At 43.6% G+C, this 13,727-nt stretch overlaps 1 protein-coding gene across 2 annotated transcripts in view; it reads right to left on the bottom strand.

Moving 5' to 3' along the window:
• Positions 1 to 13,727, bottom strand: part of LAMA3 (laminin subunit alpha 3) — a 330,267-nt gene that overhangs the window by 125,403 nt on the left and 191,137 nt on the right. For both annotated transcript variants that reach the window (XM_004387926.1, XM_023742062.1), the window contains exons 25-32: positions 10,608 to 10,716; positions 8,346 to 8,443; positions 7,357 to 7,477; positions 6,176 to 6,302; positions 5,949 to 6,088; positions 3,778 to 3,893; positions 2,354 to 2,565; positions 634 to 838 (exon numbers count right to left, since the gene is read on the bottom strand). In XM_004387926.1, the coding sequence (XP_004387983.1) occupies positions 634 to 838; positions 2,354 to 2,565; positions 3,778 to 3,893; positions 5,949 to 6,088; positions 6,176 to 6,302; positions 7,357 to 7,477; positions 8,346 to 8,443; positions 10,608 to 10,716 (1,128 nt within the window). The remainder of the gene's footprint in view (positions 1 to 633; positions 839 to 2,353; positions 2,566 to 3,777; positions 3,894 to 5,948; positions 6,089 to 6,175; positions 6,303 to 7,356; positions 7,478 to 8,345; positions 8,444 to 10,607; positions 10,717 to 13,727) is intronic.

Below are 13,727 nucleotides of genomic sequence, written 5' to 3'. Positions count from 1 at the left end.
ACTCCTGGTTTGTACCCCTCTTGTAGCTACTGTGCACTGGACGGATCAGCAGCACCTGTGAGGGTGGCCCCCAGCTCAGATCAGGCTCTCCAGGTGTGTCCTGACTACCCCACCTCCCTCCCCACTCAGCACCCCTGGTGCTTGCCTGTCTGAGTTACGGCAGCAGGCCCATGGATTTCAGACTTTGTCCCGCACTGTTCTTCACAAAAATGCCAGCTAACAATAGAAGGACTGTTTGGAACCCACACCTGAATAAAAGTGGATAGTGATCGCCACAAGTTAACAAAAACTAAGTCTTGGCTATAGGGGGGAAACGGATAACTGACTTATGTATAAATCAGTGCTCCTCGCCTTTTTATCATCATGGTGGCTTGGGACGATCCAGCCACCTAGGCTCTGCCTGGTTTCCCACCCTTCCCCGCCCAGGCCTGAGGGGACCAATTACCCCACACACCTGTAATCAATCCTGGTTGGGAAGCTCTGTCCTAAAGAGACACAGAGCTAAATCCTTGAGGTAAACACAGCGTACTCCTGGGACTGTCAAAAGTGGGATGTAACACTAACCCGTGTGTGGAAAGACTGCATCTTACCTTACCCACAACAGGACCTCACAGGTCAATCCCCTGAGCTCACCTGCACTGCCCGCTGTCCCTGTCGCACTCTGGGGTGGCAGTCCCCACGGAGCCCCTCAGGGAGCAGTTGCAGCTCTCGCAGCCAGCCAGGGGGTGGAAGCTGAAGGAATGCTTTTCACACACCTCGCACTGGGGCCTGACCGTCTGGGGTGGGCAGAGGCATGCTCCCGTCATCTCCTTGCACAGACGTCGGCCACAGCTGCACGCTGGCGAGGGATAAAGCAACAACGAGTAAAGATCAGATGCCGTCTGAATACACCAGACCACACCGACTGCCAGGAGCTCAAGAAGCTTCCAAGGAGTCTGGGAGAAACATCTTGCTTTCCCTTCACTATGGACATGGTGAGGGCGAATTTTATGTGTCAACTTGGCTGGGTTATGGAGACCCAGTGTTTGGTCAAACACTCGTCTACGTGTGCTGTGACAGTATTTACATGTGATTAGAATTGAAATCTGTTGATCTTAAGTAAAGCAGATTACGCTCCATAATGTCAGTGGGCTTCATCCACTCAGTTGAAAGCCTTCGGAGCAAAAACCAAGGTTTCCTGAGAGAAGGATTCTGCCTCAAGACTGTAAATAGACATCCTACTGGAATTTCCAGCCCACCTCTTGGCCTACCGATTTTTGAACACACGACTGCTGGAGTTCCCAGTCTGTGGCCTGACTAGGGATTTTAGACTGGCCAGCCCCCTCAATCACATGAGCTAATTCCTTAAAATCAATCAATCTCTAAATATAGATGCGTGTGTGTGTGTGTGTGTGTGTATATATATGTATATAAAATTTTGTATATTTTATATATATGTAATTTTATATATCTTACATATGTAATTTTATATATCATATACATATAATTTTATATATCATACATATGTAATTTTATATATCTTATAATTTAATATATAATATATAGTTTTATTTATCATATATATGTATCTTATGTATAATTTTCGTATCATATATATAATTTTATATATCATACATACGTATCATATTTTATACACACACACACACACACATACATATATATATTTGTAAAACATATCTGTTATGTTTAGGCTGTTCCTCTGGCGAAGCCTGGCTAAGACAGACATTACTGACCACGGCCCATGTGAAAGGCCCATTTCTCCAGGTCAGGACCCAACAGCTCATGGCAGCTGCAGTGCTTGAATACTGAATGAGGCACAGCAGACCAATTGGCTCTGAGACAGACACTCAGAGGAACCCACCAGTTTCTGTCTCATACTATTCTAATGTGGGACCTCCTGTTCATCAGAGGGTCTTACAAGTAAAGAAGTGGGCTCCTCATGGCTCCTGGAGCAGCTCCCTCCCTCCACCCCCAGCCTGCAGGCTCAGCGACCCAGGCCAGTGTAAGGCCAGAGGCAGGGGTTCTACTGGTATCATCCCTGCACTCTCCACTGTCGTGAGACTGACCTCAGGCAGCAAGACCCAAGATACTGTGCATGGCTCTGTCGTATGTCTGGTGCCTCAGGACAGTTCCTAAAGGCCCAAGGGTTTCTTGTCCAGGAAGGAGTATGGCTGAACATCCCTGGTTCCACTATTCCCGTGAGTTTTGTGTAAGCCCCCCCACCCCCAGGCCTGCTGAATCTCCAGGTAGTTCCTTTGCACAGTAAATTTGGGAAGCGCTGCTCTAGATGAACAATCTGTGTGTGCGCCATCCACCAGGAGGCAGAGCGGCCTGACAACACGGATGCACTTACGCCTGCAGTGTGGGAATCCATAGTAGCCGGTCCGACAGCGGGTGCACTGTCGCCCGATGACATTGGGCCGGCACGGGCACTGCCCGCCCTCTGGACTGCAGCCCTGGCCCAAGGCCCCAGCAGAGTGGCACTCACAGGGCAGTGCACCATTGTGGTACAAGGCCACCAGGGACCTGGCAGAGTTCTTACAGAACCTGGTGGCTGTCTGGGGGCTGTGGAGACAAAAGCAACTCGTGGTGGGGTCGCAGAAGGCAGCTCAGAAACCATCCCAACAGGTCCACCACCCCTCCCTCATCTGCCCCACACAGCTATGTCTTTGGGGAGAAGCCCCGGAGTCTGGGAAGAGTGAGAAAGCACCCCGCCCCTGGATGCACAGCTGGTGACACTCCTATCCATCCACCCTAACCCAAACTCTAACCCTAACTGATGGTCCTTCATCTCCATCCATCTACTCCAGGAGGACCCATCACAACACAGGTAGGCAGAAACTTTTGGTGACTGAAATAAAAGGTTGAAAAAACACCTATGTGATCAATAGAATGGTACGTGAATTGTATCTCAATACAGCTGTTGCAAAAAGAGAGTACACCTATATATGTAATAACAACAATAATGAGGAGGAGGAGGAGAATTGCCAATATTTATGGAAGGTTAAGTGCCAGGTACCACATACCAGAAGCTTTACATACATCCCACTTAACCTCACAAGCACCCAACCAGTTAGGCCTAAGCCCCATTTCACAGACATGGCAACTGAGGCTCCTAGAAGTGACGTTCCCAAGGCCATAGAGCTATGCAGTGGCCGAGCAGGCACTCAAACCCACAGCTGCTTGACCTCAGAGCCTTTGCTCTTAATATTCACTCTCCTGGAGGCTTCAGTCTCCCAGGGCCCCCTGGAGCTCCCAGGTTCCTCAAGAAACGTACAGGCGGGTATGCAGAAGAGAATAGCAGAAGCATGATGCTCAGGCTGTCCTGGGCACTAAGCATCCAGGAACCCAGGGAGAGAGCATGGGTGGCCACGTCTCTGTGGTACCCTCCACTAAGTAAGCAACAAAGGAAAGGGGGATCAGGGCGGATGTCCCTTCCAGTGAAGGGCACCGTGTGTGCTACCTTTTAGGAATCTGAGTTGGCAAACAGCAGAGAGGAAGAGAAACTTCCAGCAGCCTGAGAATCTCAGCATGGAGGACTGATCTTGGACGAGCCCAAAGCTGCAGACAGTGATCCTGCCCAGACAGCACACCATGCGGCCGCTGTAGCATGATCAGTGAGGAGAAAGGGCATTTCCTCCTCCACCCCCACTCACTGCCACCCCTGTAAGTTGCAAAAGAAGACAGGTCCACGGGCCACCCTCCCCGAACCATGCCCTAGCTGGAAATGTAGCAGTGCCCCAGGCCTTCCAAGGCCTTCCAAAGAGCGGTACTTACTCAATATAAAAACTGTCTCCTCCACAGTCGTTGACAAACTTGGATGACTTGTCCAAGAATTTCTTGTGTAGTATTTGGGAGCTGTAATTCTCCACAGGCACCACTAGAACACGGACCTAAAAGAAACCCATCAGTGTCTCTGGACTTCCAACAACAGGGCACACGTAAAGATATTCATTATACTTTCTCTTGTCTAGGATCAATGTTTTTTATTGTTAAGCCCAAGACCAAATGAGATAGAATTTTTTTTAAAGAAAAGAATTACCAGAACAAACCTAACCCAGTCTTAAAAGCTCAAGCCATGTCCCTATGTAGACAACAATGAGGGCCAGGACAGACCCCTTGGCGCACCTGCTCGGAGAAGCTGGAGCGCTGGGCTGGGACAAGGGGCCTGGGGTAAGCTCAGGGCCCCCTGTGATTCATTCCTGGGACATCCCTGGGTCCCTGAGAATTGACATTATGTATTTTTATAAGCAAACCAAGTGGCAGGACCAATGGAGAACCTAGGACCATGGCTTGCCTGGGTCTTAGGTTTCTTCTGGTAATTCTTTTCTGAAGTTTGCATCATACCTAGGACTCTGTCATAAGCAATTCAGCCCCAGGTCTTTAAACTATCACTAGATTCTTTGTACCTGTGTATATCAGACTGTACCAATAACAAATGCTGTAGGAAATTTCAAACCTCTTTGTCAACTGCTCACCATTTCAGAGCTCTTATCTATTACTCTCGGGTTATTCGATTCAATCAGCATTTGCCAAGCATCATGTACCAGGCAATGTTCTAGGCATAGGGGATACAAAACGAATAAAGTAAGGTCCCTATTCCCTAGGAAGAGGACACCTTTAGAGAGTGAAAGAGGCATAAGCATGGTACTAGAGGGCCGCAGTGCAGGGCAGGGCAATGTTTCCTGGTTCTCTGGATGGCTTGACCAAGAAGACTGATTACTTCAGAGCTGGGTCAGTAGGTGTCTTCAGGTAGAGAAGCAGGCAGGAAATTCTAGACAGAGGGACAGCATGAGAAAGCCTAGTGGTATGAGAGGAAATGGCATTATCTGGGGGCTTGGGAATGGGCTGTAAGTCCAGAGACTGGGGTGGCTGGGGTGGGGCATGGAAGAGGGCAGTGGTGGGAAAGGTGAATAAAAGATGAATTAGGAGTAGGTTGAGAGGGCCCTGGAAGCTAGAGTGAAGCATTTATATGTGTATACTGTATCCCGTAAGTAATGAGGAACCAGGGAAGGCGGTCAAGCAGAATGGCATGATCAGATCAGTTTTAGCCAGGTAGGTAACTATGCAGAGGATAGAATGGAGGGAGGGAGACCAAGCAGGAGGGCCTGGATCAGTCCAAGTGTGAGAAAGGATGGTCTGACCAGAGCAATGGGACTAGAACTGAATGGGTGTGTTCAGGAGACAGGACTGGCCATGGAGAGAACAGGGAGAAGAGGAGGCATCATTGGTGACTCTGGCACTGGGTGAACATGATTCCATCAACCAAGATGATGAACAGGGTAGGGGACGCCCTGGCTGCACAGGAAACAGGCTGGATTTGAGGCACTTGTGAGCTATGTGGCTATGGGGATGGTCACATATTGGGCCTGGAGTTCAGGAAGATTGGAGATAAATTTACAAATGTGGGTGTCATTTCAATGGAGGAGAGACTAGAATCAGTGGGAGTAGATGATGTCATTCAAAGAGAGATGATACAGGACTTGGGGCTTGGCATTTGAACCTGCAGGAACTCCAACAAATAGGGACAAGGGGAAAAGAGAAATTACTGAAGGGACACTAAAGAAAGTGGGAGAAAACCTAGAGAAAGTAGCGTGGAAATCAAAAGAGGAAAGTTTCAAAGAGAAGAGAGTGTTGAAAGGTTCAGAGAGAAGTCAGTCAGATGAGGAGACATGAGGGGCCGAAGGAAAGTTGAGATGCCCACTTTTCAGAGCTTCTTTCAGGGTAGTTTTTTCTTCTTATTCATTTCTCTATTATTCCTATTCCCCTTGATTTTAATTGTCACACACTTCTTATTTTTATAAAAGATATCTGTAAGATTTAAACATTTTTCTCTAAATATGACTCCAACTTCTTAGAGGGATTATTTCCATGAGCCAGACAAACATGCAGAACTGCCGACCAAGGTAACCACGTGAAGGGTAAACTGAGGAATGAGTGGAACGCACCAATACTAACAACTTTCCTTCTGGAACCTTCACAGTCACGGCAACCTCAGGCTCTGAGATGTCAAATGCAACCTGGCCTCCGGACATGACTTGGTCTTGGCAGCCAAGTATGTGGGGGCAAAAAGAGGCGCTGAAGGAACCTGGACAGAGAGAGAAGAGTTCACGTCCCACTATAGCAGGGATGACTTGAGGCCGGCAGCCGGCAGGGCCCGTTCACATCAGCTCACCTGACCACTGCCGCCATCCGTCCACAAACACCTGCGCACGGAACGTGGGGTGCTCTGGTTGATAAAAATGGATGACAAAGACGTATCGACCCAGATGTGGTACGTGTCCTCTCAGGGTCACCTGGTTCTAAGAGGGAAAAAAAGTAAAAAAAACAAAAACAAACGAAAAGAAAAAACCTCAAATGAAAAGCTACAAATCATTAGAATCATAGAATATTTAGAGGTCAAAAAACAAAACCAAATAACAACAGACGAAAGTGAGAGGTCATCTAATATAATACGTTGTCTCCTCATTCAGATGAGAACTGCCATTTAGAGAGGGAGCAACTTGCCAAAGGTCATACACTAATTTTGTAACTAAACCAAGACTAGAACTCTTAACATCTCAATTTCAATTCATTTCCCTCACTATTCTAAGCTGCCTTTCCTATGTGGGAACCAACTAAATTTTATCTCTCATATCCTGTTAATTTCCAAACTAGATGCAATACGAATTGGCATGAGCAACTGTTAGAATTACAAGGACATAATAAGCTCAGAACAAACATTAAGCACATTTCCATTACACAGAATGAAAAAAGTCCTGAGATTTTGAGGTTTACAGTGAACCAAAAAAAAAAAAAAAAAAGCATTATGTTATTATACGTCACCTTAGATGATTAACCAATGAATACTGATTAATTCTATTTAATTAATTAACTTCCTACTTGCAAGGCACTGTGCTAAGTGCATGAGGGTGAAAACAACAGTTGTTAGTCACAGTAGCTGTTCTAAAAGTGCTCACAGTGCAATGTGGGAAGATAACAAATAAACTCAACAGCAGCAGCCTATGAAAATAGGACGTATTACAAGATGGGTTGTGGACAATTTCCAAAAAACTTCAAGGACAGAGATCCAAGAGAGAAAGAGAACATCAGGCTGGGGTGATCACAGACAGGACTAACAGATGTCTGCATTTCTGGAAGTTTCCATAAACTTGAGGAGCATCAGATTTACCTGAAGGGCTTACTGAAACACAGATTGCTGGTCCTACCCCTAGAGTGCCTGACTCAGTAGATCTGGGATGGGGCCTGAGAATTTGCATTTCTAACAAGTTCCCAGGTGCTGCACATGTTGTTCGTCCAGGGACCACACTTTGAGAACCTCTGGTGTAGAAAGAACACTCTTGAGGGGAGTCCTACCTGTGGTGCCTTCAAGGTGACTCCAGAAACAACGTGAGCAGAAGGTGAAGGCCCACCACTCAGGGCATCCAAAGTTAATGCCGTAGAAGGAGTTTCATGGGCCAGGGAGACACAGGTGGCACTGGAACATAGAAGATTTTAAAATCTCATTAAAAACAAAACAAAAAGCTGCAGGCAGTGAAGAAACAATCCTTGAGCACAGACTGTGAGCATCAAAAGGATCCAGTACCAGGCAAGCCACAGTACTTGGAGATCTTTATATAATGATACTCAAAGCAGTCCTCTGGACAAGTGTATTACAGCCACCTGCTCAATACAATCGTTTAAAACAGAAAGAAAATCTTAATTCAGAAATCAAGTAGGCTAGACTGAAATTTATTGAAACTTGCCTTTCTAAAACTCAAATTAATTGTTAAAATGAGATATAATGCAATGAAACCTCTAAACATAAATGTTGACATAAAACTATATAAAAACAAATATACATCATTTCTTTAAAGCACAGCCAGATTTCCATCGTCTTCACGGTTTTATAGCCTAACTATGTGAACCAGATGTCGTGACTGCGCATGTAAATTATTTTTAAATCTACATGAAAGCAATCCTACCATAACCCCTGTAAGCATTGGTTAGTTAATTCTCATAACAGTTGGGAAGGAGGTCATTATTTTCATGGTTTTTCAAGTGAACAGCCTCAGACACAGAGATTAAAGGATTGTACAAGGTGAGTCTGCGTGGGCTCAAAATAGAACTCAGGCTAACTATCCTCCAGGGCTAGGCTAAACCATTTCACTCTTGTGTCAGCTTCCTGATGTTATGGAATTCTGGAAAGACTGCCGATGTTAATGATGTAGCTTAATTTTTATCCATCACAAGCCCTTAGTACCTTGGCCTGTGATCATTTTATAGTTAAGTATGAAGTTTCAGCCTTACAAGCATTACAGTATTACTCAGAGCATAATGAGGGAGAAAGGAAGGAAGCACATTACCTTTGATTTAAAAATTGCCCATAACTGGCAATGCAGTGGACTTGAGGTCTCACATATTCAGCTGAGAATTCTTCAATTGGTATGATACAAATCTGATGCTGTTGAGCAAATACAATGCAAAAAAGTTTTATCACAGTTATCAACAAAACCAATGGTATGGTCAGACATACTATTTTAAAGACGCCGTTAAGTAAAGACTTCATCCTGATGAATTGCAATTGTTATTTTAAAATAGTGAAAACTGCAGGATGGCAGTCCCCACGGTGTCATTATGTGTAACAAATCCTTTTGACTTTTATACGGGACCACTGATTAAATTGCTTGTGGAATAATTACAGAAATACAACAGAGAACAAAATCATAGGGAACTTCTAAAACAACTCTGTTCAGTGACGTTGGGTGCCTGTCTTTTCTCTCCTGCCCTGGGTGACCTGGGGGAGGAGGCGATGGGTGGCAGGGAGCCTGCGACTCAGAGACAGAGCTGCTCCTGTGAGAAATGATCCTTCTTAATAAAGGGTGATTCGAATCTCAGGCACACCTGAACGTTGCTCAAGGAACTGCCTCCAGAAGTAGTTTCTGAATCACATGAGAAACTAAGTCATTAATTTATCAATCTATTTTATTTTAAATCAAAACTGTATTACCAGCTTGATCACAAAGCTTACTCAATAACAATGACAAAAATTCTTTTAAGCACCTACTATACTCCAGGCACCAAGACCGAGGGATCCTGTAAGACCACAATGGACGATGCCTCTGCCCTCAGGGAGCTTTTATGCTAGTCAGATGAGCCAGCGGGACTATTTCAAAGAGGGCAAACCCAAGCTTAAAAGATGAAGAATCACCCCCATTACAACTGCCAAAGACAAAGAGATTAAGATTCATGTGGACTGTTATGCTTAAAAAGAAAATCTCAGTATTTTATAATAATTTTTTAAAAAGGAAACAACACTGAATTCTAGACACTTCTCAAGAGCAAGCTCAATATTTTTAATACTGTCAGGCATAAATATTTTAAACACATTAGAACAGGCTGGCCTGGCATTTCCCAGGGTGTGATACATGCTTCATATTAGCAGTAACAGGAAGTTGCTTCATGCTTAGATAATCTTACGTTTCCTAAGTTATTTATTGTAAATCTGGCCACCCCTTCCTAGCCCAGATGCCACTACCTCTGTTACCATAATTCTCAATATTCAAGTTGTGCCATTAAAAGGGTAGGCATGAAGGTTATTTAATCTGCCAAACCTGTCATTGTAACTCTTAATAGTACGTATCTAATGTACTGAATCACACTTTTTTAAAAAAATAATATTTTGTGTTTTCAGTTAAGGTTTACACAGCCGTTTAGGTTCCCATCCAACAATTCCTACACAAATTGTTCAGTGACACTGGTTACGTTCTTCATAATGAGCGAACATTCTCATTATTTCCATTCTGGTTGTTGGACTTCTATTAATCTGGTTTCCCTGTCCCTTACCTTCTCATCTTTGTTTTAAAGTAATTGTTGACTGTTTGGTCTCATATAGGTGATTTTTTAAAGGAGCACAGTACTCAGAGGTGATACTCTTTATTTTGTGAGCCAATTTGTTAATTAGCTAAAAGGTGACCTCGGGGGCTAGTTTCGGTTCAAGGATTAAAGAGTATCTCAGGGTAATAGTCTTAGTGAGTCCTCCAGTCTCAACCCGTTAGTAAGTCTGGATTTTTTAAGAATTCGAGGTTCTGTTCTGTATTTTTCTCCCATTCTGTCAGGATCCATCTATTGTGGACTTGACTGTGAATCACACTCTTTTTGAAATAGAGTAACAATCGTTTGAATGAAAAAACATACTGGGCGATTATAAACTTTAAAATTCTGAAGGAATTTGCCGAAAAGCTAATAGAGATAATAAAATAGTAAAATGGGAAAGAAAATAAATAATCCATGGCATTTCTACACACCTGCAATAATAATGAAACAGGAAATACAAGAAAAGATATTTCATTTATAATAGCAAGAGCAAATAAAAATTAATGAAATGGGGTCTTGTGAGATATGTTCAAATTTGATGACTAAACTTTATTGGGTGATGTAAAAGAGGCTCAAAGAAGTTTCCAGATGGAAAGTTTCTAGATGGAAGAATCAACATTATTAAACTGTAATTATTCACAGGTTAATCTTACAGATTTAATGCAATCCCAGCCAAAATTTTAATAAGCTTTGAAAAAATATAGATATCAACAAAATACTTCTAAAATTCAATGGGCAAAACAGAAACATACCAGAAAGAATTGGGCCATATGCGCTTTGAGCTGAATGTCCGTGTCTGCCAGTAGCTCATGCACAGCAATGCGGTGTGTGTGATCAATCACAGTGCTCCGGCACAGGACACTGCAGAGGGAACAGAACCTGCTAAGCCTGACTCCAAGAGTCTCCCTCATTTTATATCTCCCTGTGTGATGTCTGATTGCTGCTCAGCTTCTCCTGTAAATAACTGGATGAACCATAGTGAATTTTCCTGCACGGATAGTTAAAGAGAGATAAGAACCAGCTGCTCTCCATTCGACCTCTATTTATGGTGACCCCATGTGAGTCAGAGTAGAACTGTGCTCCACAGGGCTTTCAGTGGTTGGTTTTTCAGAAGTAAATCGCCAGGCCTTTCCTCCAAGATGCCTCTGGATGGATGAACTTACAACCTTTTGGTGAGCAGCCAAGTGTGTTCACCATTTGCACCACCCAGAGACTCTTTAAGTGGGATAAACCCGTTGCCGTCAAGTCGATACTGACTCATAGCGACCCTACAGGACGGAATAGAACTGCCCCATAGGGTTTCCAAGGAGCACCTGGTGGATTCAAACTGCCAACCTTTGGTTAGCAGCCAAGCTCTTAACCACTGTGCCACCAGAGCTCCCTTACGAGGCATACAACCCCATAACCTCTATAGGGAAAAGAACTTTCCGACCACATCCACTGCTGCATCTCTCAGGGTTAAAGGCCCCATGGTTTTTAGGAATACCTGGTTTAGTCACAGGGGTTGCGGGGAGAGCCTCAGAGTCAGTAATGGCTGCTCTGTAAGGCACAGCCTTCTGTGAAATTTACCAATATTCTTGGTACAGTTACTGAGTATAGTTATCCATGAGCCTCACAACCACCATCCCACACTAAGTCAGTAAGTACAGCTTGTCTTAGACAACACTGGGAAAAACCCAGAATTTGCCTTTTGAAACCACTGTCTGTTCCTCCTCATTCTGCCTTTCTCAGTCCTACCAGTGGTGTTTTTCCCAGAATGCTCCTTAGAAGCAAGGATGGCAAGACCTCTTCTCACATACTTTGGACATGTTATCAGGAGAGACCAGTCCCTGGAGAAGGACATCATGCTTGACAAAGTAGATGGTCAGCGAAAAAGAGGAAGACCCTCAACCAAATGGATTGACAGTGTCTGAAACAATGGGCTCAAGCATAACAACGATTATGAGGCTAGCGCAGGACTGGGCAGTGTTTTGTTCTGTTGTACATAGGGTTGCTATGAGTCAGAACTGACTCAGCAGCACCTATTAACAACACGCCATCAAGTAAAATACAGGGTTCCAGAGTATTTAAAAAGCCAGTCTTGAATTAAAGAATACAACTCTAATGGTAAAACCTATAAATGTATTTATTGAGTAATGTTTCTGGCATCATACTCTGTAGACAACTTTCCTATCTATAAACATCATTTGGAACTAGTAACATATTAAAATTAAATGACCATATCTGGTAAGTATTTGAAATAATTTGTGCGATGACTTTTTTATAAGGATTAAAATCAGATAAAGTATATAAAGAGCCAAATAAGTTTATGGCATATATTAGAAACTCAACAGACACCCGTTTTCTTTTCCCTTTTGTGTGTGTGAGTGTGTGTGTGTTGATTAAAACAAATTCCTTTTGGATTCAAGCATAATCTTGGGAGTTAAAAATATTAAATAAGTCCCTTAGTTTTATACTCATTCTGCATTAAATTCTTACTAAGAAATAGACTAACAGTAATAACTTGATTAATTTAATTATTAATAATCACTTCTCTTTTGGGGAGCAGATTTGATTTATTACAGCACTCTTTTAAAAAGTGGTATTCCTATTAGCACCACTACTATTCTGCTGGGATATTGCTTTTTAACAACAGAGTTAGAACTCACTTAAGAAACTCTGAAAAAGGCTCAAACCTCAGCAACAACCACTGCAATGTTGAAAGGGCCTGTCACTTGGAATGGGTTTTTATGGAACAAGTATTTTCCAACTGCACCGTATTTTTGGGCTCCAAATACCTATGGCCTGTTTATTTTCACTTTTCCATATGACAGGCAACATAAAGAAAAAGGAAATATTTTAGCCAAGTGGAAAAAATATACTGGGGCATTCCTGGGAGTGGTTAAATATGTGGTTCCTGGCCTGATACAATACTGTCTTGGCCTTCTAATGACAGAGACTCCTAAAGGGGACGTTTGGTGGTATCACCCTGGGAGACAAAATGACTTGCAGAATATCAGGCAGTTCTTCCCCAACAACTCCATTCAAAGGTCATGAAACAAAGCTTATGCGGAAAGGATGTCTTTCTTTTTTTGGTTTTGAGATCATTCCTTTTCTCAGCATAGATCTTCTTAGAGTCTCCTCTGAGATGATCCAGGGAGCCCGCAGTCATACCCACTTTTCATCCTACAGAACAGGGACTAAGCCATGTGACCTGGAATGTGGATGGTGCTGGGGGCTGGGCTTTGACAGAACCTGTCTGGAGAAGCCCAGGCAGAAACGGTGAGACTCCTGTCCCAACCTATGGCCAACAGTCTCCAGGACTCAGGCGGTGCAGTGGACGACCCATCTGGGAGGACATTCTGGTGGCTGCTGATGTCACTTATTGATTCAACTAATATTTCCAGATAATGACAGAACATTCTGGAAACTCTTTTGGGCCCATACAGTGTCCTATTAAAAATCCAAATGCAATTACATTCCTTGGTTTCATTATCACCACCACAGAGAACAGACTTTCACAGCTACCTTTTAGAGGGGTGCTGAGGCTCACTGCAGTTCTCCACCTGCTCTTTCAAGGGACTCTGACTTCCTGTGCCATTTAACTATACAATTAATTGCATGTGGAAAAACTCCTTGCACTGTTTCTTTAATTAAAACATGTTCTGAACATCCACACGTCTTGAAATATTAAGCAAAGAAAACAATTTTTAATTAACCCTTGTCAGTCAGAGTTCTGGGAAGAGAAGGGTTTCATCCAGACAAATTTTAAAATTCGACACAGGGGGGACTCCGGCAAGATGGCGGTCTAGGCAGAAGCACCACGCCGTCCCTCCACAGCAAAGATCCGAAAAACTAAGCCAAACAGAGAATCAACAATCCTGAAACCCTAG

Source organism: Trichechus manatus, unplaced genomic scaffold, assembly GCF_000243295.1.
Source record: "Trichechus manatus latirostris isolate Lorelei unplaced genomic scaffold, TriManLat1.0 scaffold00199, whole genome shotgun sequence".
NCBI lineage: Eukaryota > Metazoa > Chordata > Mammalia > Sirenia > Trichechidae > Trichechus > Trichechus manatus.
Note: the sequence above shows the minus strand (reverse complement) of the source record. Positions and strands in the feature narration are given on the sequence as shown.